General features: G+C 33.0%; 3 protein-coding genes and 2 non-coding genes across 10 annotated transcripts in view; 4 read left to right on the forward strand and 1 right to left on the reverse strand.

Annotated features, from left to right (window-relative positions):
- The window catches only part of LOC148227473 (putative G protein-coupled receptor CG31760), a 76,020-nt gene extending 67,606 nt beyond the window's left edge, over positions 1-8,414 (forward strand). For 2 of the 4 annotated variants that reach the window (XM_088201234.1, XM_088201237.1), the window contains 6 exons: positions 5,980-6,049; positions 7,397-7,535; positions 7,606-7,711; positions 7,772-7,930; positions 8,001-8,138; positions 8,242-8,414. In XM_088201234.1, the coding sequence (XP_088057360.1) occupies positions 5,980-6,049; positions 7,397-7,535; positions 7,606-7,711; positions 7,772-7,930; positions 8,001-8,138; positions 8,242-8,283 (654 nt within the window). In that variant the 3' untranslated portion in view covers positions 8,284-8,414. Of the gene's footprint in view, positions 1-5,979; positions 6,050-7,396; positions 7,536-7,605; positions 7,712-7,771; positions 7,931-8,000; positions 8,152-8,212 lie in introns of all 4 variants that reach the window. The other 2 variants (XM_088201235.1, XM_088201236.1) reach the window with 2 other exon arrangements.
- TRNAR-UCU (transfer RNA arginine (anticodon UCU)) lies at positions 2,992-3,064 on the forward strand. The gene has a single exon. It is a non-coding gene; the product is annotated as a tRNA-Arg (tRNA).
- On the forward strand, positions 5,615-5,687 carry TRNAR-UCU (transfer RNA arginine (anticodon UCU)). Its single transcript has one exon. It is a non-coding gene; the product is annotated as a tRNA-Arg (tRNA).
- Positions 8,415-9,766: 1,352 nt separating the features above from the next.
- LOC148227477 (uncharacterized) lies at positions 9,767-11,646 on the reverse strand. Of its 2 annotated transcripts, none has more exons than XM_088201240.1 (2): positions 11,030-11,646; positions 9,767-10,961 (listed from the first exon to the last, which is right to left on the reverse strand). In XM_088201240.1, exon 1 carries the CDS (start codon positions 11,634-11,636, stop codon positions 11,040-11,042), a length of 597 nt encoding a protein of 198 aa, XP_088057366.1. In that variant the 5' UTR covers positions 11,637-11,646; the 3' UTR covers positions 9,767-10,961; positions 11,030-11,039. The 2 variants fall into 2 exon arrangements, with proteins under 2 accessions (XP_088057366.1, XP_088057367.1); XM_088201241.1 differs by having other exon boundaries at positions 10,761-10,961; positions 11,039-11,637.
- Positions 11,647-13,463: 1,817 nt separating this feature from the next.
- kel (kelch protein) lies at positions 13,464-23,585 on the forward strand. Of its 2 annotated transcripts, XM_088203006.1 has the most exons (12): positions 13,464-13,595; positions 13,661-13,822; positions 13,906-14,050; positions 15,207-15,287; positions 15,357-15,532; positions 15,599-15,695; positions 15,759-15,860; positions 15,929-16,093; positions 20,082-20,194; positions 20,262-20,910; positions 20,972-21,096; positions 21,169-23,585. In XM_088203006.1, the coding sequence occupies exons 1-11, from the start codon at positions 13,513-13,515 to the stop codon at positions 21,074-21,076; spliced, it is 1,878 nt and encodes a 625-aa protein (XP_088059132.1). In that variant the 5' UTR covers positions 13,464-13,512; the 3' UTR covers positions 21,077-21,096; positions 21,169-23,585. The 2 variants fall into 2 exon arrangements, with proteins under 2 accessions (XP_088059132.1, XP_088059133.1); XM_088203007.1 differs by lacking the exons at positions 20,082-20,194; positions 20,262-20,910; positions 20,972-21,096; positions 21,169-23,585 and adding an exon at positions 16,296-16,323.
- Positions 23,586-23,847: the final 262 nt, after the last annotated feature.

Here is a 23,847-nt window from a genome sequence, read left to right on the forward strand (position 1 = left end):
GGGCTTAATGTAGCAAAATAAATAAATAATACATTCTATCTTGCTGGATAAATAGTGAAGACACGTATTGGATGGATATATAATAAATAGAATGCAAATAATAATGTTGGGGATTCAAATACCCACAAATAATGAGAAATTGTTTGGACTTTCAACGGAAGAAACTTTCGTAACTATTATAACTGAATTACTCAATTTAATTAAATAATTTAACTTGGGTGTCAACAGTGAATTTATTTAATGAGAACCTTTGTCAACTAAAAGCTTGATTGATCTACAGAATAAAATATAAACTTTAATAGAAAAAAATAGTTGATAATGAACTCATTGTTAAGACTGACAGTCAAAAACATGAATAGAGCTTTTATGCATCTTCATGGCCTTATGCATTTCAATAGAGAATAAAGACATCTCAAGTTAAAGTGTAATATAAAAATATAATATTTTTAATAGAGCTCTTAATTACACTATATCTACATTAATTTATAAAGCACCAAATAGATGGTGTATTCGAATAAATAAATATTTTAAAAAGTCTTCCATGTTTGTTTTACTTTGCTCTACTTTCATACACATTTCAAGAATCAATTATGTAGATAAGTCAAAGACCACCTGTATCGACATATATTTAAATTTCACATTTCTTCGCCTATCCAAATTAGTGACACGGCTATTACATAAAATAAAATCCAACTGGATAAACACAACCGCGGTTGATGCATTGTTTTCGGCTCGGTTTGCAATTTCGGCAATTAGTCCAGTGCTCGATTGGCAATTTCGCCAACCATTTCGCTCTGTGAGACTGTATGAATGTTAATTAAATCGAAAATGACGAATGCTGCCTAATGGTACCTATGAAGTCGTTTCCCGTTTCATTTAGTTTTTCGCAAATAATGAAACCATTTCGTGACGATCCCAGTTCGTACATACTATAATACTATTGTAGAACACGCTCTGATATTTACAGAAAAGTAATGAATAATTTTACGTAAAACTCACCAAGTCTACGTAAAATGTGTACAGTATATAATGTATATGTTTAAGGAACAAATCCGATTAAGGTACTTGCACGAGTTTGCCGAATACGTGAGAGATTTTTTAAAAGCATCCGCTCCGTATTCAACAACGTTAATGAGATTTTCTGTTAATTATTTTTCAACGTGGTATAAATAAATAAGAGTGTTTTGCACTTCTCACTATACCTAACAACATCTTAGGTGCTGTTGCAAAATAATGAAAGCTATCTTTCAAATTGAACAGTTCTACATTAAGGAAAGCTAATAAAAGTTTACGTTTAATGAAAGAAAACATGTATTATTTCATTTTTCTCTTAGTAAATTTGAACACCAGATTTGTGTTATCTTGATGAAATGTCCTATTCAGAAGTAAATCCGACATTTAATTTGTAACTGTTGACAATCAAGCTAAATTTTTTAACAAAAAAATTTTTACAGAGCATTATATGGCATTGTTAAAGATTTCTTATCAAGAACACTTTTTGACATGATTGCACCTGTAATTTATACAGACTCAAATCAGAATAGAAAAATCTAAATGCATATAATTGAGCGAACTCTAATTAAATTCTCAGATAAATGATTAAAAATTATAATTAAAAGAGACTTACCTTCAATCCAAAAAGTTTAGATCTCCTCTCGCATTTTTAGCAACTTACTTGCGCATTTTTAATAATATCCTAAAACAGTTAATATGTCAAGCAATACATGTAGTTTTGGATGATTTGCGGCTTAAAATTGCTCAAGAGAAAAACACTCATCTCTTAAAAAATTCCTGTCACATTAAGCAAATATATTTGCTATTTATTAATTATTATGGAAAATTTGGAAGTAAAAGCCGCTTAAAAAATAAACGCATTCACGCATTTCAATATACTTCTTAAAAACGTTGCCTAAATGATGTGTGTTATCTGTTCATTTTTAGTTCAAAATACAAAGATTTTAAATTGTTGTTAAATAACAATTTTTGCAATGAATGCATATTATGCTGTGACTGCTTATTTGAACAAGAACGAACGATTGAAGTGGAAAAAAACGTCTGTGTCGATTCAGCGTAAGCTATGCCGAATTCGAGATTGTGCTTGTTCCAAATCGAAAACGAAGTGGTAGCTGCAATTTAAATGTTTCTTATGACAGCGTTACGACTTATTCATGATCGGGAAAGGGGGCGAGTTTAACTATCTGAACAATTTGGGAGTAGGACTGAAATCTTTGCTTTCATCTTTTAAATATCATATTAGACATGTCTAGCTATTCGTCCGGGGTCACGTAAATCCTGCAACAATGGAATTTGTAGTTTCACGCGTCTTGGGTTGCGTTTAAAATCTCACACATTCTTTCGTTACTTGAGCTGTTCGTTATGCGTTACGTCAATACACCACTGTACTGACTTTTAGTCAAGCCGCTAAAACGCTGTTTCCTTGCAAACGCGGTCGCTACATATCCAATACCTTCTCCAATGTTTACCAACTGTGGTAATTCACTCGGATTCGAGAAATTCAAATAGAACGGTACACCATTTCGTTCATATACTTACTCAGAGACATATATCCATATAAAACTTTCAATACGTATAGACAAATAATTGTATTGCTGTACTTATATTTGCAATTTTCTTTGAGCCACTTGTATCAATATATGCTTAGCAAATGTTTCAAAGAAATTAACCACCGATAATAATTGTTGCTATTGAGAAATTTTATTATATAATACAATGAAAATTAATTAGTTTTACTATGAAGCCAGTTAAAAATATTAGGTAGGTATATTAATATTACTTTTATTCATCTTGAATACATATGCAATATATTTTTATAAGGAAAAAAGTTTAATTGAAAAATATTGTATATTAGTAAGTTGGATAATGGTTATTAATTAATTGAGTGATCTATAATCCTTGAAATTGGAAACGTTTATGATTATATTTTATAATACAATATAATAGAACCTTATATATTAGGGGTGAGAGAGAAGAGTCCCTGTGGCGCAGAGGATAGCGCGTTGGACTTCTAATCCAAAGGTCGTGGGTTCGATCCCCACCAGGGATGCTTTGTTTTTCTTTCAAGAACAATTTTTCTTACTACTTCACAAATTAATGCATAAATTATCATAAACTTTTCTTCCATAGTTTAACGTCAAACTAACATAAACTTAGAGATAATCTTACAATTTTTAACAATTAATAAAAATACTATTTTTGAATGAGTAATTTTTTTAAATCACCTATACTTAAATAAAAATGTAATTAAATCTTAAATAAATTACAATATATAATTAACAATAAAAAAAAGTTTCTATGAGGTTATCTCAGTACGTATTTTTATAGTACATATATTAAAAAGTTTTTCGTGCATCATTGAAAAGTCGTTACGTTATCGCTTTATCCGCACCACGTAGAAAAATGATGATGATGTCACATAAACTTTTATCGCCGCGTTAAGTTTCGATTATTGGATTTTTCATTGGCGGCAAATGAAAAATTCAGCCTGGTTCGGCTTTATCAATTATTACTAGAAACTGGATAGATGCTATATAAAGACGCTATTCCACATACATAGGGGAAACCGAGGTTAATTGTGACTAGTGATTGAAATACCGGTATTGGGAAATAATTTCACTATCGGTACTACCGGTATTACAGAATGAAATACCAGCAGTAAGTAGTAGAAAATGCTACTGGTCGATATTTCAGCGCAAATTTAATTTAACTTGTTCAATATTTTTGTAAAAAGAAAACATTTAATTTATCTCAACTAAGTCTAACGGTACCTAGCAGTTCTCAGTAATTGTGTTATGTACAGAAAAATGCCCATCGGCTCTTTTATGATAGGGATAACTGGCGAAGTGAAAACAAAAGCATGTATTGCATACACGAGATTCTTTCTACTATATGTATATTTTTATCTCCATTCAGATATTTTCTTACCCAAATAATTCACTACACATAGGTGAAATATTAGAAATAAGTAGCTCTCACTAATTATATTTAAATAAAAAACGTACTTGAAAAATGTGAGCGAAATGTATGTTTTAATTTTTAAATACGTTTTCATTATAAAATAATTCAATTTTATTATTATCCTGAAGCGGTCGAATAAAGACGATATTTTGTCACACACGATGTTGTCCTAGATTTTTTATTCCAAAAAATGAAAAATTGACTAGCTTGGGAGCACTTTCTAACAACTTTCAATACAAACCGCTGAAAAAACTTACTTAGTCAACTTACTAAAGGGAAATTTTTTTTAATAAAAGAATATAAGCGCAATAAAAAAGCATGGATTACGAAACTCACTCATATGTTTAACGCCTTCTTTAGGTTGAAATATAGTTGAGATTTTGTATTCTTGAATTTATAAAAAGGAAGAAGTTTATAACACAAAATAAAATCACTTCGTGGCAAAATTAATATAATTTTTATTTAATTAAAGTTTGACTACAGTTCCAACCCCAAAAAGTTACCGACTTCTTTATGATACCTGTTGATGTATTGTATCGTAAATGTTTTCTAAAGAATGTCTGCAATATTTTTCTCTATAGAAAAAATAAAGCTATTTGGGAAATATATATTTTACCATTACTGTGCTGAGCTTCGGGCATCAAAATCTAAAAAGTATATATACACATATAATAAAACGGGATCCCTGTATCTACAACCATTTGAGGGTACCTGATGAAGTACTTGATACCTGAATATTGTCAAATAAGAGAGCTGCGGGACGGATTTCACTTACAAAGTTTCACTGTAAAATTGACTTACACTATTTATGGCAATAGACAACATGAAATGAAATCGTAGAAACCAATTTTCCTATGTACCTTCTTACGCCGTTATCAACTTTGTTACATATAACCTTAGTCTCCCCTTTATGCCTACTCTATGTTTATTTACTTATTTACCGTGACAGATTTACACCTACTGTCCGTGCAAAATCGGTGCCTTTGGCAATAAAAAAAAGAAACGCTACACACATTCGACAACCTAATTTTTACAAGGTTTTCTTTTTTATGACGCCAATAAATCACTGCCACCGCCGAAGGGTTTAACGCCGGGCACGTGACTGAAAGCGCAGAAAAAGCAATTTTAGCTGTGAAAAGTGTGTAAAACACGTTTTTTACACTCTATAAAGGTTGTTTGAATTGAAAAAACGCGCCGTATAAACGATTTTTTTAATCGCTTGGTGATAACGCTTGAAAAAACGGCCATATCCAAATTATTTTTATTAAATAATTTTAATAAACACACTTAAAGCGATGTTAATCACGTGACGCTCAACCTAGATAACGTCGTGTTATTTTCATGCTCATAAATTAATTTAGTAAAAATCGCTTAATTAATAAATGGCTGTCTAAATAAAAATTTTCTCAACATTAAATCTCTAAATACAAGATAGGTATTATTTTTAATGGATACCTTTTATCGAATAATAAAAATGAACAACAGAAAATTTCTCACATTATGCTGATACAGCATAATTGCGATCATGTTATATATAATTGTAAGATAAACAAATAGCAGATAATAAAGAAGGAGGGGGAATTTTTAATTCGTAAATGTTATAAGTATTGATTATTTCAAACGGAACGGAGAAGTACCCGTCCCTGTAGCGCAGTGGATAGCGCGTTGGACTTCTAATTCAAAGGTCGTGGGTTCGATCCCCACCAGGGATGCAAAATTTTGGACTTTTTTAATTTATAGCAACCGAACAATTGTAAACTTCGTAGTTATTTTGAGGTGATTTAAACATTTTATCAGTAAACAATTCATTATTATTAATCACTTGTACGATAGTAATCTACATGCGATCAACAATGTTTTAGTCATCTGCACCACAAAATTGGTGACCGAACATTGTAGCTCGTCTATTATATAATATGCTTATATTCATCGTAATAATTAATTAAATATGTTATCGGTATTTCGCATATCCCAAATAATAATTTAATCTCAAAATTGTTCTAGATCACTGACAGTGAAGGATTAAAATTCAAACAATGTACTTACAACTGGTGGGATCACAGTCTTGCAATTGGTAAGTTATTTATTCATTGTATATGGAAAAGGAATGTCAACAAATCTCCTTATTTTGTAGAATCTTTATTGGGACGCAGTGATATGTTCCAAAAATTATATAATATACATTCATATGTACATATACACAAATTATATTAATCAATAACTAACCTAATCATTAAATGTTATATATGCACATAACTAAGTTATGTTAATTGCCAAATTTACATAACTTACTATCTCTCATTCTTAACTTTATCTTTAACCTATCTATATCCAACGTTTCCCAAATGGTGTTCCATAAAAAAACTACACCACTGTGTCAAGCAAGAGTTTAAAATATTTAAATGATTTTAAAAGATAAGAGGAAAGAGGGGGTATATTTTTCAACTTTATTGAAAATTTAATTAGTAGTAAAAAATATTTATTAAGAATCCATGAAATTGTCACTGCCTTAACAAATTGGTTTTGAGATTTTCTTTAAATAAAGCAACAGTTATTGTAAAATTGCCTAGAAAATATGCACTTTGCTTCCAAATGAGATGTTAACTTTATTAATATATAATAATATTTTCGTAATAATATTAAAGATTTTTCTATTTTAAATCACTATTTTTTACACATTTTTAAAAGATAAGAGGAAAGAGGGGGTATATTTTTCAACTTTATTGAAAATTTAATTAGTAGTAAAAAATATTTATTAAGAATCCATGAAATTGTCACTGCCTTAACAAATTGGTTTTGAGATTTTCTTTAAATAAAGCAACAGTTATTGTAAAATTGCCTAGAAAATATGCACTTTGCTTCCAAATGAGATGTTAACTTTATTAATATATAATAATATTTTCCTAATAATATTAAAGACTTTTCTATTTTAAATCACTATTTTTTACACATTTTTACATGTATACTAAGTGTACATCGCCGAAACGCTATACAAACTTCGCACTGCACTGCTAAATAAACCTTATTATTTTCTTGAAATATATAGCAGAAAGATGCAACTATATATTTTTACTTAAAAAAATAATATGGCCCATCCCGACAGTTCGACCCTCTACAATAATATGAATTAAAGCTTTTGAAAGACAATATCAAAAAGTTAACTAATTTTTACAAATTATAAGATATTATACATCAAAGGCACGCCTACAGATTTTAATACAATTCAAATTAGCATCTATATATCTAAAAATATGCTCAAAGTCCAAACGTCTTTTTTATATGCCATATGGAAATCCTTATGACGAATGTTTTATATTAAATTTTTTGGTAAGAGTGTATTTTTTTCAATCATTAACATAATTGCAAAACATCTAAAGAATGTCTTCCCCATAAATAATTTATATTTATTTATTCATTTAAGGTGAGCTTGCCTTTCTCCTTTGGGGTGTAAAAGTATGTTACGGCGTGAGACACGCAGAGTCTCTATACAACGAAGCTCGTCTCATATCCTATGCTATTTACAACATTGCATTTGTTAACTGTTTGATGTTAATGTTCCAGTAAGTTTATCATAATATATCTACGATACATCATCTACATAATTAAATGTAATATTACAATCATTTCCAGCCTTTTGATATTCCCACAAGTCGGGCCAGATATGAAATATTTCCTAGGATTTGTTAGAACGCAACTGTCAACGTCGGTCACGGTGGCGTTGGTTTTTGGACCTAAGGTAATTTTCTTTATATAAATATCATCAGATAGAAAATATTGTATCGATTAAATCATTAAGGTCGTTCGTGTGTGGCGAGGATTCGGAGATCAGTGGGACAGTAGAGCAGCACGAGGAGTATCAGCTTCGTTTTCGTTAAACGGCATCGGTTTTGTACATCCTCATACGCCCCCTCCGCCAACTCCGCATGACTTAGCACAAGAAAATGACGAATTGAAGGTATATCTTTTCGACGAAACGGCGACATTCTCATCTGCAAGGCTACTCAAACTAATTTTATAAATTACAGGAAGAAGTGCAGAAATTGGCCGCTCAGATCGAATTCATGAAAATAGTACAAATGGAGCTACACAACCGACACCTTCGTCCCAGGCCAGGAGGCCACTTCACTCTACCCATAGCACCCCATATCATACCACAACCTCAGGTATCTACGCAATGTAAGAATATTCATCCGCAACATTTTTCCTTAGTGCCCTTACGATCGCTATAAAATTTCAGATGTAATCTTTGTTCTGTTTCGATTCAAGGCTAGTGAGGACGGCGACGTGAATAAGATCATGGCGGGGTGACTGGTGGCGTGGTGCGCGGGTGGTTGGCGATGGCCAGGTCCCGTTGCGCGTGCACCCACTCGTGCACCCGACACACGTGCCCCCATATACGTCTAATTTATATAATCGTTAAAAAGTATATAAATGTTACATGTATTATATTATATATTAAAATCTATGTATATAATAATAAATATATTATAAAATGTGATAATGTTGATGTTAGTCTATATGATTTGATGTTTAAATTGTGTTAATCGAGTGCAATTTTATTGTTGATGTTTGTAATAATTGTTAGATCTATAATATTGTGTACATTATTGACGTTAGTGTTACTATTGCATAATGATACAAAGTGGGCCAAAATATATGTACATAGTAAGCAGCCAATCTAATCAAGTTAGTAGATATATTTAGTTAAATTCATCTATGCTCTTCTCCATAATCAGCTTCTCAATGAACTCAGAATCATACATTGAGTCTGAAGAAAATAAATATGAAAACACCTAGCGTTATCTATCATATCTCGTTCTTTCAATCTCATAGTTCAAATAATATTAAATACCATCATCTTTGACTTTGGTATTGGCTGCTTTTGACAGGGTTCGTAAACTCTGTTGTCACGTTAACGTCTCCATAGAGGCGAGCTCTCCACTTATGTCATTATCTTTCATCAAAAAATTCAATGTGATATTCACCGACAGATATAGCTGAGAAATTAAATACTCACATAAGTAAGCCGAAAGGCATGAATTTGATGTTATCCATATTCAATCTAAGATTTGTTATAAAATATATCACTTCAGAGACAAAAAGCTGGATTTCTTCATTTATTTATTTTTATGTAGTAATCCCATGAGCTAGATTTAGCTCATTGTTAATTAAGGCACTTAATAGGATAGTCGATTATCGTGCTGATCATAGTAAATAAATAAATAAAAAATCTGTATAAACAAGTTCAACTATATTTTGGTCCACTGAATAAGCCAAAGGTATTATTAAATAGTTTGTTGTACAATACTAATATCAGAAAAAGTGCAATAACCTTACTGGCATATCAGAAGATAAACAAAAATTTACATTATTTAGTATGATAATAATATGAGGCGTTGAGAATATTAGCAGGCAACCCAACAAAAGTACGGTCAAAGATGGGTTATCTACGGTAAGAGAATGAGAAGTGACACGTTGCGTGTCGAGTCTGCCTTTAATATTCGCAAAATGTTCAACAACCATCCGGTATAGTGTAACTGCATATTTTTATTATACAATTCTTGAAAGTTTGGCAACTTGCCAAGTCCGCGTCTAATATTCCCAACGCCTCATACATTTCGAAAGTAAAATATAAATTTTAATACATAATATATATATATATTTTACTGTTATAAATAATGCACATCAGAATATATATTCTATACCTATATTAACAAAAATCGTTATTTACATAAATTTTATTTTATATAAAGTTTCCTTTATCAGTCAATTTTGTACGAATATCAATTATGTATATTGTAACGATGCAAATATTTTTTTAAAACTTACACACTTGCAAATTGAATTTGATAAGACGCATTAACAATATAGCGAATCCGAGAAGGTATACGCAAAAGGCAGACATTATTTAAAATACATTATATATACGTTAGCTTTTTGCGTCAGCTATTTTTATAAAAGTCAGCCGTAAAAGGCTTAAAACTGCCTGTGATATAATCGTAAGTACGATCGGTTCGCAATATGCAACTGCGAAAAGATCCGGCGCAAACATCGTATGAAATATCAAGACAGAGACAGCTAACTTATTAATTTATCGACTCCGCTCGAAGCTACGGCCGATACGTTTTGATAAGTCTCACTTTTCAATTCTATCATATAAAAAATAACATTGTTAAAAAAATATATACACTTTTTATAACGATATATTTTAAGATGTGCCTCTTTCGTCGGATCATCTTCGATTCACCGTCGTGACGTTCGAAAACTGTCAGTGACAATAAACTCTTTCATTAAAAACCGTGTCTCAAACGACTGAATCGTTAATGTTATACATAGCACCTTTGTAATATGATACATATTATTACAACAGACAGGGTTTAAAAAATAAAATTAAAATATACGCAAACCCTGTTAGCATGTCCTCGACGTTGATACATATAATTTTGCTCTGATCTTTAGATGAATATAAATAAAGTGATTAGTGTTGCTGACTCAAACTGTTTGTATTATATAAATAGACGGAACAGTGTCAGTTTAAAATGTATTCTAAAAAAATATTTATTCATTTAATTATACACTTTATTTATTTATATACAATTATATTTTCATTGAAAATGAAACTGCAACTGCCTCGTACCGAAACAGAAGCCGTACAATTCCCGCAAGAGCCTGTTTTGTTGTGTTTGTGGGGTGGGGTGTTCACTGTTCTAACCAACGCTTGTTAAACAGGTTAAGTGTGTGCGTTGGCCAAAACGTGAACACCCCATGAAAAACTCTGCAACGAATATACTTAAAAATGTAATTTATAATCGTATATAATTAAATAAAATGTATAAACAAATGGATAAATTAGACTCCCGATAACAGGAGAGTACCTCTAATGTATATAGTTGTTAATAAATGTGTTCAAAAATTACAATTGTTGTTGATTACTAACGCCTAATGACTATTTGTAGCAGTCTAATATTGTTGACTGCACTGCAGCCCTGTTGAAAATGAAAAAAGTTATTAAAAGTATATTTTGCACGATATATGTTAAGAATTGAATATGTACCAAAATTACGTTATTTTATTCGATTTAAATCAATAGAATTCAAGTCGGGTAAAAATAGAGATATCCGTCGATCCACAAGCGTTACAGATGGCGGTGCTGTTTCCGTGGAGAGTGTTGCGGCTATGCGTTCCGATACTTGGATGTACTTGGCTTTCGAAACAGTTTTAGCTTCTAAAATCTGTCGTTTTAAAAAGGCAGCTTCGTCGGCGGCCCGAGTAGCTCTCCTTCGAGCCGCTTCCGTCTCTTCGCGCAGTTTTTCCAAGGTGGACTCGGAAGCCGAAGGCATATCCGAGTCTTCTGGCAGGGCTGCTTTCGGTAGTCGCAGCTTTCGACTCGCGAACGAAGCTATTCGTTTAACTGGCTCTTTTGCATTGTTCAAGAAAAAACATTCGAGCTCGTCTAGCTTGGCGTCGATTATCTTGGTTTTGTCAGACGAAGGATTCAAACCCGCCAGCAGCTCGCTTCTTGCGCGCCTCTTGGTCTCCCTGATCTGCTCCACGATCATATCGCCCAGACAGACGGCGAACTGACGCCGGCCGAAGCCAAAAAACTGATATTCGTACTCCAACTCGGTGAGCGCTTGGAAATTTGACTTTTCGTCCACCATCGCAACGGTCGTTCTGAACGAAGCTACCGAGTGAAGTACTTTTCAACTATTTTTTTTTTAATTTCAAATACATATTTTAAATAACTTCACAATTAGTTTAAGGACTAATTAATTCAATAAATTAAATCATCACTCATTTCATCAACTCATACTGGCAAAAAATCTGTACTGAAAAGTCATAAGCTACTGAAAATAACACCAAACCCACCAAAACATAAAAATAAACAAACAATAAAAACACTTTTCCTTGTGACAGGCATACCCATCGACCTACCAAATATCTACGAATTCCACAAAATTGCTCTCTGAAAGGGTATTTTTTTGCACTTTTTAAATTTTGCTACATTGCTGAATAATAATTACAGTATTTTCCTTGATAACGGTTCAAACCAAATCAAGTCAGTTGCGCTTCACGAGCCACGTGACTAGTTAAAAAATTTCAACTGAAGCGTTCCATCTTCACCCAGACAACCAGGAGAAAGAACTGCTCGATGATAAGGTCCGTATTTGACTCGCCACAGCGACTTGTTACTTATTTGCCTCAAATTTCTTCCATACCATACCAGCATCTTCACTTGAGCACTCTCAGTGAGATTCTCAATTACTCATATTTTTAAACTATTCGAATATTGAATACAAAATAGACGAATTATTCGAATATTTTAATATGTTTTTACCGATTTAGCGGACAGGTGGTGACGGGTGGCAATTAGACACAAATTAGGCTGCTACAGTAGAATTGAAAATATATAGAGTTAACATGTTTGTTATTGAAATATGTCAGTAAATGGTAAACAGAGCACCACCGGCCGTTGTCTTCCCATCGAAGTCCACCAAAAGAATGGCAACGAATTAAATGGTCAAAATAAAGGGCAGTTAAAGGGCAGAAAAAATATCAAATTATTAGAATAAAAATATAGGAGAATCAGAATTAAAATATAGCTGGGTCATGTGTATTAAAAAATATGATATTATTTATAAATATAAATAAGCAATAAATAATTTATTTTTAAAATATCTCACTCGCACCTAAGCTGTTGGATAAGATGTAAGTATTGCTCAAAATAGTGAAATCCCATGAATAGCTCTCGATGAATCTATTTATTTGTATTTAAGGCGCGAAGTTATTCATCGTGACGAACAAAGCGGGAATAACGACAGAGTTACTATCTGACAATGTTGTGAGCCCAACCAAACAAATACCACGTATTATTATGCTGCCCATTTGTCAACATAAAAGTGACCTTCATGTTTAAATACAGATCATATACTATAAATAGTAGCTATTCTTTACAAATACTGACCAATGAATTGTAATAAATACTAACCAATTATAACGGCAACAGTAAAATTCGCGCATAAGGATTAAAAGTTGTACAAGTCATAATCTCGCTAGGTGATAAGAAACTGATGCTGAGATTCACTGCTCTTTGTAAAATGGCAAAATGGCGCAGTGAATTTAAATATAAAGAAAGGAATAAAAAGGTAACCGATAACTTAGTGTAAGTTTTTAAATTTAAAACGTATTTATGTATTATGTTGAAACCAATCTGGTTTCTGAATTACCTAAATTATTTATGAAGCGGTTCCTAATAGTTTTAGCTATCGAAAACTCTTGTGCTAAAATAATTCTATTAATCAATCTATATTTGAAGCTGAGAGAGGGATTTTATTCAAACCTTTAAATGTACATTTTAATACCTAGTAAAATAAATGATTTATTGTGTGTTTTGACATTTATATGTAAAAAAAAAATGCCCCCACCCCCGCCCCACTTCGGTTACGGAACAAATAAATATTGTCCGCTAGCTGTCAGTTAGTAAAATCAGTCGATAGTTGAACGGGAGTATAAAGGTCGAACGAGTGGGTGCGCAAGATGGAGACTCCGGCGGGACCGTCGGGTCCGTCGGGTCCGTCGGGTCCTCCGCCCCCAGCGGACGGAACGCAAGATAAAATAAGGTAAAATTGAATCGAACGTGGGACAACTTAACGTTTATTGCATTGACCTTCGTTCGTTCGTACAGCAATTACCTACTGCTGAGATGCGCCAGTCAATCGTCGCTCGACGAGAGCAGTCAGCCCCCGGCCACCTGCGGTATTGGCGCCAACGACGACGGAGCCGCTGAGCGACACCATCATTATCACCATGCCACCGCGGCGCTCGATACCCTCAGTCAGATGCGCAAGTACGACTCTTACTTCGCTCTGACAGCTATAACTCTGTTTTTAACATTAAACATGAAAAAGATTACGCGTTGATAAATTGCAGACAAGGAATACTCTGCGACGTGCGACTGGTCGCCGGAGATAGAGAAGTTCCGGCGCACAGAGCCATTCTGGCAGCTTGCAGTCCATATTTCCGTGCTATGTTTACTCAATTTGACGAATCTCGACGCGACTGTGTCACTTTACAGGTAATCTGACATTTTAAAAAATAAATTCAATTGTAACAAAAAGTAAAAAGCTATTTTTACAAATAGTGGGATGTCAAATGAATCCAAAGGGATTACAGCACAATACTACAAACTATGGTCCAATATTTTATATTTCGATTTCATTTAATGACATGCATTTTTCTGGTCAAATTCGAGGGGTTAAAAAGCGTTCATATTATGACTTACATAAGTGCGAATCAAATGACTAAACCGAATATTGGCCAATAGGAGGGCGCAAAAACAATTGAAACTTCTCAGAAGTAAAAAATCCACTGTGTTTTTGATGTGAATTTTTGACTTCTGAGAAGTGATAATTATTTTTGCGCCCTCCTATTGACCAAATTTCGATTTGAATACTTTTGACCTCTTATCAGAAGTCCGTAATAAGGATAGCTATCATATTTTTTAAACAAACTAGAGCAATATGAAAGATGCAACGTCTGTCTGTGCTTCTTCTGCTTGTTTTCCTCTGAAATTAAGGTTGAAATAAAATTAAATACATAACTAGTATATAAATAATAATTATTATTATAAATTTTATTTAAATATTGTGTACAATTATATTACATTTCATTATCATAAGGGAAATTTAAATTAAATTTTCTCAAACAATAAAAAATTAAAAAGGAAAATAGTTTACAGAATTAAGTATTAAAAAAAAACAATGGCCGGTGATGGACTGGCTGGCAAAAAACAGTGGCAATGAAAATCAATGGTTACGGAAATATTAAAAAATAAATTTCATATGTATTTGGTGGATAAAATGACAAATTGAGGAATTAAATATGTTAACTAACGTTTTTAATAAATAAATCATCAGCAATCAATTGTAGAATCGGTGAACTTCTAAATGCAATATTTGGTGACATTCCAACATAGAAGAAGCGACACTTACACAACAATTGAGGTCAACTAACATATAATACTCTTACTCATAATAACAACATGAACTATCTACCAATTTATGTGTAATTTGTTATTTTATAAACATAATAAAAATAACTATTTACGAGCTGTAACAGTCTAGTTTCAAACTGAAGATATATACTGATATATATTTCTGCAAACATACAACAACAGTTAAAAAAGATGAGATATTAATATAATTTTAGATGTAAATAATAATTTATTTCAGGGAGTGGATCCAATAGCGTTAGAACTCCTAGTAGATTACGTTTACGAACCTGAGATAAACGTAACCGAAGACAACGTTCAAGTATATTTAATTGACATATTAAATTATATTATCGCCTGTATATTTTGACATATTTAAATAATATTTTAGGTATTGTTACCTGCAGCGAATCTTCTTCAACTCGGCGGAGTGCGAGAAGCTTGCTGTAGCTTTCTAGTCGCTCAACTGCATCCTTCTAATTGTCTCGGAATAAGAGCTTTCGCAGACCTACACTCATGCCAAGATCTCATTCAAGCGGCCGATAGATACATAGAAGCACATTTTGCGTAAATGTTAATATACTTATTGATAATTAATAAACATTATTCTTATCAATGAAAATTCCTCAACAGGGAAGTCATAGAATGTGAAGAATTTCTAGCGTTATCGCATCAGCAAGTCGCACGCCTCATCAGCAGTGATCGTCTAACTGTTCCTTGCGAAGAAAAGGTATAATATAAAAGTTATTATTTTCTTTTAAAGTAATTCTTGAATATGCGTATTGATTTTTAGGTACTCGAAAGTGTCCTGCAATGGGCTGCTCATAATTCTATACAAAGACAGCCGCATCTTGCATCATTGATGGAACACGTCCGACTGCCTCTTCTATCTCAAGTAAAACGGTCGTAATTATTGGCAATTGTTAAATATTTACATTGTTTTAATTATTGCGTTGTTCTTAGGAATGTTTAATTAGTCGAGTTCAGACTGAACCGGCGTTGAGAGGAGATTTACGATGTAAAGATTTACTGATCGAAGCTCTGACATATCATTTACTGAGACCGGAACAGCGGCTGGCCGTGATTACTCCTCGATGTAAACCTCGTACGCCTATCGATGCTCCCAAGGTAAACATCATCAATAATGAGTCATATAATTTGCAAATGTAGCTAGTCATATTTTGTTTTGCACTATGACTAATTTGTTCCAATGTATATAAATAGGTCTTACCAAAGTTTTAGATATTTTTAAAAAAATAATTAAATTGTGTCATATTTTTGCCACTACAGTACTGAAATTTTATTCTCTCAGGTTGTTTTTTAACTCTAGGAAACAAGAAGAAGTCACTAAATCCAAAGAATAGATGAAATACGGCACAAGTTAGATGCAAAAATCTATTGCGTGTGCTGCGATATGAACTGGTGCATCGTTGCTGTGAAACAGCGAGTTTTAGATGCTTTTTTTTCACTTGCTATTACCAACCATTATTTTAATGATACATTCTGTTAAAGGCAAAGTCAAACTACGAAAGCCTCGACTTTAGCAACTCTATATTCCTTATGATAAGCTAACTTTCTTACCTGACTCCACCAGCATTTTATTTATAGGTATTTTGGATACTCAGTGCAATATATTGGGGCATAAAATTGCCCATGAGGGATCCATTTATGTTATCTTGAGAGATTCATTATGTATTAGCATGGCAAAGACAATAAGGCTACGAACCTCGAGGTTTTATTTATGCTGTAGTAATCCACTTTTATGGAATATGAAAACTAACTGAATAATTGCTAGCCTCTTCTTCGTCCATTATCTATTAAAATGATTAAAATAAATTAAGAAATTGATTTCGTTAATACACGTATAGCTCATTTTTAAGTACATGGATAATTATTTAAACTACATTCAGAAAAAAAGATTTTCCTATTACGTTATAAAGAAAACATGTGTTTGGAAAGCTCATTACTAAATATACTATATTGTAATTAAAATAATTATCCTACATATTTAAATAATATTATATGCCGCATAATATTCTGTAAAAAATTATATAGCTAAAATGTAAAATTCGTGAGTTTTTAGTAAATCACAAACGCTAACAGTGGTGTAACCAGAAAAAATTTGGCTTCAATGCAAGCTACCAAAGCCTCTCCTCCTTACTATTTTTTGTTATAAAAATTAAATTAATAGGCTTACAGGCTTTAAATGTCCTTCACCTTTCCTTTTGCAAATTTTGCATCACGTCTTACGATAACATTTTTTAGCCTTTCTATACTCAATCGCTAATGTAACAAGTCCACTGAGTCTAGATTGATTGATTGATTTAATTTATTTTATAATCTTTAATTTGCTAAATGGACGTTCTACACTAGCGACAGTAACTGGCAAAGTGAAAATTTAAATTAATAAGTCCAGAAACTGTTATATTGACATCGTTGAATTACGATAATTTCTTAATGAAACTTGAATTATTTTGATTATTTTAATTGATCCGTAAACACTTCAGGATATTTAAATAATTACTCTTCGTTTTGAAAATGGTAGTCGGAACTCGGTTTTTTTTTTGCTTTTTCGTTTGGAAATCATTTACTATCCAGTCCCCATTTCTTTGACAAGTCTTTCACTTCACATTTTATTTCTTATATGAACTTCTCATAATGTTTATATTGTTTTTAATACGATTTAACACTTACGTCGCTTCGTCCAACACTACATTTCGTTTTGTAAAGATTTTGATTCAAAATTTATTTCATTCATAACTGTGTAAAAGAACACAAATAAATACGAAATTAAATGTAGTCATCTTTTTTATTCTAAATGCTTCTTCTCTCTCTTCTCTTTTTGTAGATTACAAATTAATTTCAATCAGTATTTTAATAATATCTTTCTAAGCGAGTTGGATTTAGTTTTTTTTAGCAAGACTTCCAGTTCAGAGGTAAATTTGAAAAGAAGATTCCACCTTTTACTGATGAATGTATGTATGTTTTGAAGAGTTGCGAAAAATAATGAAACTTCTGTGCAATTAATCACGCTATCATTAATTACTAAATTCAAAGACTAGCGCAATGTGATGCATTTCATTGGATATTTCTAATTCTTGTTTGTACTTCATTATAAATACTGCTCATCACATTAGCACAATCATAACCCTGGCCATATCACTTTTTTATGGATTGAAATATTCATGTCATTAAGTAACTTCATCACCTGATTTGTCATTCCTCCTGCTGAGTGATATTCTGACTCAAAAAATTTGAAAAATGTTTTGTTAATTTTGAATTGTTCTGGGTGCTCATTTCTAATTATGTGTACATGACATATGACGATATTTAATTGATCCGTCTTTGTAATGTTCTATGACATTCTGGTGGTTAATACTTACTTGTAGGTATTCATTATGTCTGATTGACTTACTCAATTGGTACAGATTTACCCATTGTAACGCATTGGGCTTACGTCTATCAGGTTACAACAGAAGATTTAATAAAAATAAATAAATGTTGTATCCAATATTAAAGCATAAAAGGGCGATGAATTAATCTTTGTAATTAGTTCCTTCTGTAAATGATTTCCTATGTATTATTTCATTTTGAATTTTCAGACTTAAATATTTTATCAAACCAGACAGCATATCTATTATTTGCTTCATAATGAAGTCGTAATTTGCAAGTAATTGTACTTGGCTTAAAAAAATTCCAGAATAATTATCTTCTTCTTTGTTGAACAAGCGTTCTGAATATATTTTCCAGAAATTTGCATTATAACGAATTTGATGTTCAATACCTTGATCATTCGTAAAAAATTTTCCATGTTTTGTATACCGCACATGCCTCAATGTGATTTTGAGAACAACTGTGTCGTTTAATTTCTGTAGACAAATTTTGCCATTGTCTTAAACCAGAACGCCATGAACTATTAATTTTAGAAAATATTCAACACGGTTCACAATAAACCGAATCCAATTTATTTGAGTAACATAGCCATAATCGTGGTATTAAACTGTACTTCAATTTGAATTGATAATATATTTCACTAAAACTTAAATTTTGTTGTTTGATATCTTTGGGAAATGGTCTATGTGGAGGGCAAACTTAAAATTAATCGTTTATCGTCATCAGAGATAATTCGACCAATATAATTTTGAGTGAAAGCAGAATCAGCTAGAATGGTTGTGAATCTTTCGACCGTTTCATTTATAATGTACTGATCGAATCTTGTATGATATCTTGAGTTGGAATCTGTATGTTCTGATCGATTGTTTTTTTTTAGTATAAATTGGTCAATTTTCGATAATTTATTCAGTTTTTTGCTTTTCTTTTTAGTACTTTGCTCAATATTTTTTTTCGAGCACTCCATTTTTCTATTGTTATTATTATATTCAATTTATATTTTATATCTTTTAAAAAAATTTCATCAATTTCATTTTATACACTTGATTTACTGAAATTATGAACTTGAATGTTTTTCATCAATTTAATTATAGACACTTAATTTAACAAAATTATTAAATTGTTACTAAAAAAATTAACACAAAATTTGAATAAAGCACTATACTATAAAGACTATAATAATATTTAATTTAATTTAATTTAAGAAAATATATTATAAAATAATCCCGAAACGAAAACGTTTGACTCCGATTTCAGAAACTGAAGTTTACTTGATAAAGTTATAAATATAAAATAAAATATAAACGAAAGAATGCACTAATAAAATTAATAATTAGCGTCATAACCCAAGATCTCTAACCCTCTGTCGTCGGGCAGTAGCGTTTTAGAGGTAAAACTGTAAGACTTGTAACAAGACTGTATTTAAATTTTCCGTTTTGTATGAATCGATTGTCTGGGTTAATAATACTTACATATTTGGCGATCTTCTTGGAGCCCCCCGATCCCAAGGGCTCGCATGCTCTGCCTGTCCCCGTGGCATAGTAGTTACACCACTGGACACTAAAAATTATGCAGGATATGTAGTCTCTCCGCAGTATCTATTTTATGGTATATCGACTTATATATTGCATTACTGTGGAGTATATTTTGACCGCATTGATAAATTGTATTATTATATAATATTTTAAATTATACGTTTTTTACAAAGAATTCCAATGTATTTTAGGTTTTATTAGTCGTTGGCGGTCAAGCTCCTAAAGCTATTAGATCCGTCGAATGCTATGATCTTCAACAAGAGTGCTGGTATAACGCTGCTGAAATGATTACTCGACGCTGCAGGTATAATCATCATCGCATATATACAAATTTATCCAATATATATTAAATTTATATCTTGTATCAACAGAGCCGGCTTAGGAGTAGTCGACGGTCGAGTTTATGCCGTTGGCGGTTTCAACGGATCTCTCAGAGTGCGAACTGTTGACGTATACGACCCAAATTCGGACTCTTGGCAGCCGGCTCCGTCAATGGAAGCCAGGCGTTCCACTCTCGGCGTGGCCGTAATCGATTCGTGCATATACGCAGTCGGCGGGTTTGATGGAGCCACCGGATTGAGCTCGGCCGAAGTTCTGGACACACGTGTTGGAGCTTGGCGACCGTTGGCGTCGATGACAACGCGTCGATCGTCCGTCGGCGTAGCAGTATTGCAAGGAAAACTATACGCTGTGGGAGGATACGACGGCGCCAGTCGTCAGTGCCTTAGTTCCGTCGAATGTTACGAACCAGTGACCGACGCTTGGAGTCCTGCTCCGGATATGACTGTAAGAAGGAGCGGAGCCGGTGTCGGCGTTTTAGATGGAGTTTTATATGCAGTGGGCGGTCACGATGGACCACAAGTGAGACGCTCAGTAGAAGTATGGCGAGTTGGGACTCAATCTTGGAGGTCAGCTCCTGATATGTCCACTTGCAGACGCAACGCAGGCGTATTGCCACATCGTGGTCTACTTTACGTGATCGGTGGTGATGATGGAACTTCTAATCTCAATTCTGTCGAGGTATTATTAATGCCTTATAAAGCAAAAATGTCAACATATTTTTTAAATACACTGTTTTTAGGTTTATAATCCAAAAACGGAAACATGGACAACTCTATCGAGTCAAATGTCCACGGGAAGGTCATACGCTGGAGTTGCTATAATCGACCGTCCTTCACCGGCCTGACATCACCCTCAACCCCTCCAGTGAGTATCTTAATCTAGTCATATATTCAGTCATTTTAACGAGTTTTACTGTAATATGTTATTCATTTGTAGATCTGTTACTCAAACAAGCGAGGGGGAGGAATTCGAAGGTGACAATAGAAACGGTAGAGGACTAGCTAGCGGAACGGAATCTTTACCAAACGCACGACGTAGATTGAATCAACAGAAAAACACGAGAAGCGACAACAACAGAAATGGATCCCGTCACGATAATATCAACTCGAATCAAAACGTCGAAATTGCCTCTTGTTCCAGGGCCAACGTAGTTCATGAACCGGAAATCGTACAAGCCGTCGAAAACGTCCAAGCCGTACCCGAAGTCATCGAAGTAGTCGAGAGAGAAATTCACAATAACGCTCTATACGCAGACAGATCGGCCACTTTGCCTAGGTCGTCGGCTAATTTTCGTCTGGACCTCAGTCCTAATCTTAATCGTCCTGATCATATTTATGAACGGCTGGAAGAGCCTTCCACATCGACATCTTCATCCACAGCTCCTACTCACTGGCGTTTTAAAATGTTTAAGTCTGTATCGAAGAATAGTAAGCAAAATGCACTACGAGAGGGATCTTTAAAACATCCCAAAAACAGTTCTATGTTTTCCGAGTACGACTTTCCCAAAGCGCCGGCAAAATTATCTGATAAATGTTTTCCGAGCAAAGCTAAAAACAAATTAAAAATATCGCCGATTGTTAACGGTGAATCTTCTCATGCGCAGACGGGAGGGAGCCCTATTAGTTTAAATATATGTTTCGGAAAGAAATCTCTTCATTCACCGTCAAATTCACAAACATTAGAGTTTAACGATCGTAGTAGAGAAAGTAGCATCGAAAGGCAAATAGAAGAATGCAATATATCCGGAACCGTCGCTCAGCCTCAAGCCTCGACTGTATCTAATTGCGTCTACGGCAGAGTCGGTAATACTTATGGACGCTTACAAGTATTAGGTTCAGGTATCGGACGAATTGAACGTCACCTCAGCTCTTCTTGCGGCAATATCGACCATTATTGTACTCCTCATACCCGACACGAAGGTAATCCGCGTTTCAGAATCGAAAACCAAGCGGTAGAAGCCGACAGGACGTATCAAAATGCTGAAAATATAACTGAAGAAGGCGATAGAAGCGGAGTTTCTCTAGTACCAGCGGATATTAGAGGTATATCGAAAAGCTCTCTTCAATGGCTGATGGCAAATAGATGGTTACCATTATGGGTCGGAAATTCAGGCGGTAAGAACGAGTATAAAGTTATCGATTTAGATTTTTCTTTATATGATGACATTCAGTATTCGGCTTGCACTTCTTCCTGCAACGAAAATCATCATTGTCACGGACGAAACGTTTTCGAGACTTGCAGTCTTTACAGGAGGACTTGTCCGAGAATCGGCCGCGCTTGTAATTATTATTCCGAACAAGATCATTGTCATGAAGTTAAGCTACAAAACGCACAATTGGATGACAACGTTGCGATTTCTCCCGAAAATGTGTCCGATGAAAATTTAAACGGATCAATGGAAGAGAGGCCGAGCAGTCAGAATGACGAAGATTTTAATTCACCGGAGACTCCGAGAAATTTGCACGGGCAAGATAGCATGACTGACGATCAAGGTGCGAGCGTAGCTGAGAACGAACCGTCTACATCCGAACAACACGGAACTATTCAACAAAGCAATAGTATGGATTCAGCGTCAATCTCGTCACCATCGACGCCGACTGCTTCCACGGCCGATTTTTCTTAAACGTCTTTAAATCGCTACTACTTGTCTCTTGCGCTATTAACCTTATCGCTGTTGTTATTGTTGACTTGAATAGACGTTTGAGGTTAGAATACTCAACTTGTTAGATTTTAGCTCCCGTTAGAGCTGACTAGTGTAGAATATCTGACAAAAAAATAACTATTAATACATTCCAATTGATTATTGTTTCGTGATATCGTTGTTTAAGATCAAGGACAATATTTACTTTCCATTTAGAATACCAATCTGATTCAATCAGGTGTATGTTAATCGATTAAGATGAAATATATTATAGATCAATATTTTTCTCTGAAAATTTATAATTATAATGATGACAAAAAGTATGACAAAATATTTTAATATTTTACTATCTCAAATTGATATAATTTATTTTTACTGTATGAAATTATTTAACCAAAATAAAGACATGCAATAAGTTAATTTGTACTATACTGTTTATGTTGTCAGATCTTATGGCAAAACTACTATTATTGTGATATTTTTTTAACGTATATTTTAAGTTTGTATATTTGTCCTTTGCACATTTTGGCTGTTGCTATTTTTTTATTACATTTTGAAAATTATTTCATAATCCTTTTTAACTGACTATTTATACTTAATTATTTCCGTTTTTCAATAAATAAATAATTATTACATTCCATTTATCAATATTGTATTAAGAATAAATAAAAATACATGTAAATCTTGATCATAATAAAAAAATTAAGTTTAAGAGTGTATTTTTTTCATAAATGTTTTAATTGCATCTTATTCTTCATAGTAATTGTATTGTTTCAAATTAATCGGACAATGGAAACATGTAGATTTCAGACTTCAATTCTGCAAAATTATTTCATGCGTAAAAAATCGCGACGAAAAATAAACTACAAATTCTTATATACCCACAATCGCAAAAAAGAGTATGGTGTCAAATAAATTAAATTACTTTATTTTAAATATATTTTTGCGTTTATGTAATGAGTTAATAAAGTATT

This window comes from Plectrocnemia conspersa, unplaced genomic scaffold (genome assembly GCF_051122295.1).
Source record: "Plectrocnemia conspersa isolate PC_06_02 unplaced genomic scaffold, ASM5112229v1 ptg000013l, whole genome shotgun sequence".
Taxonomy (NCBI): Eukaryota; Metazoa; Arthropoda; class Insecta; order Trichoptera; family Polycentropodidae; genus Plectrocnemia; species Plectrocnemia conspersa.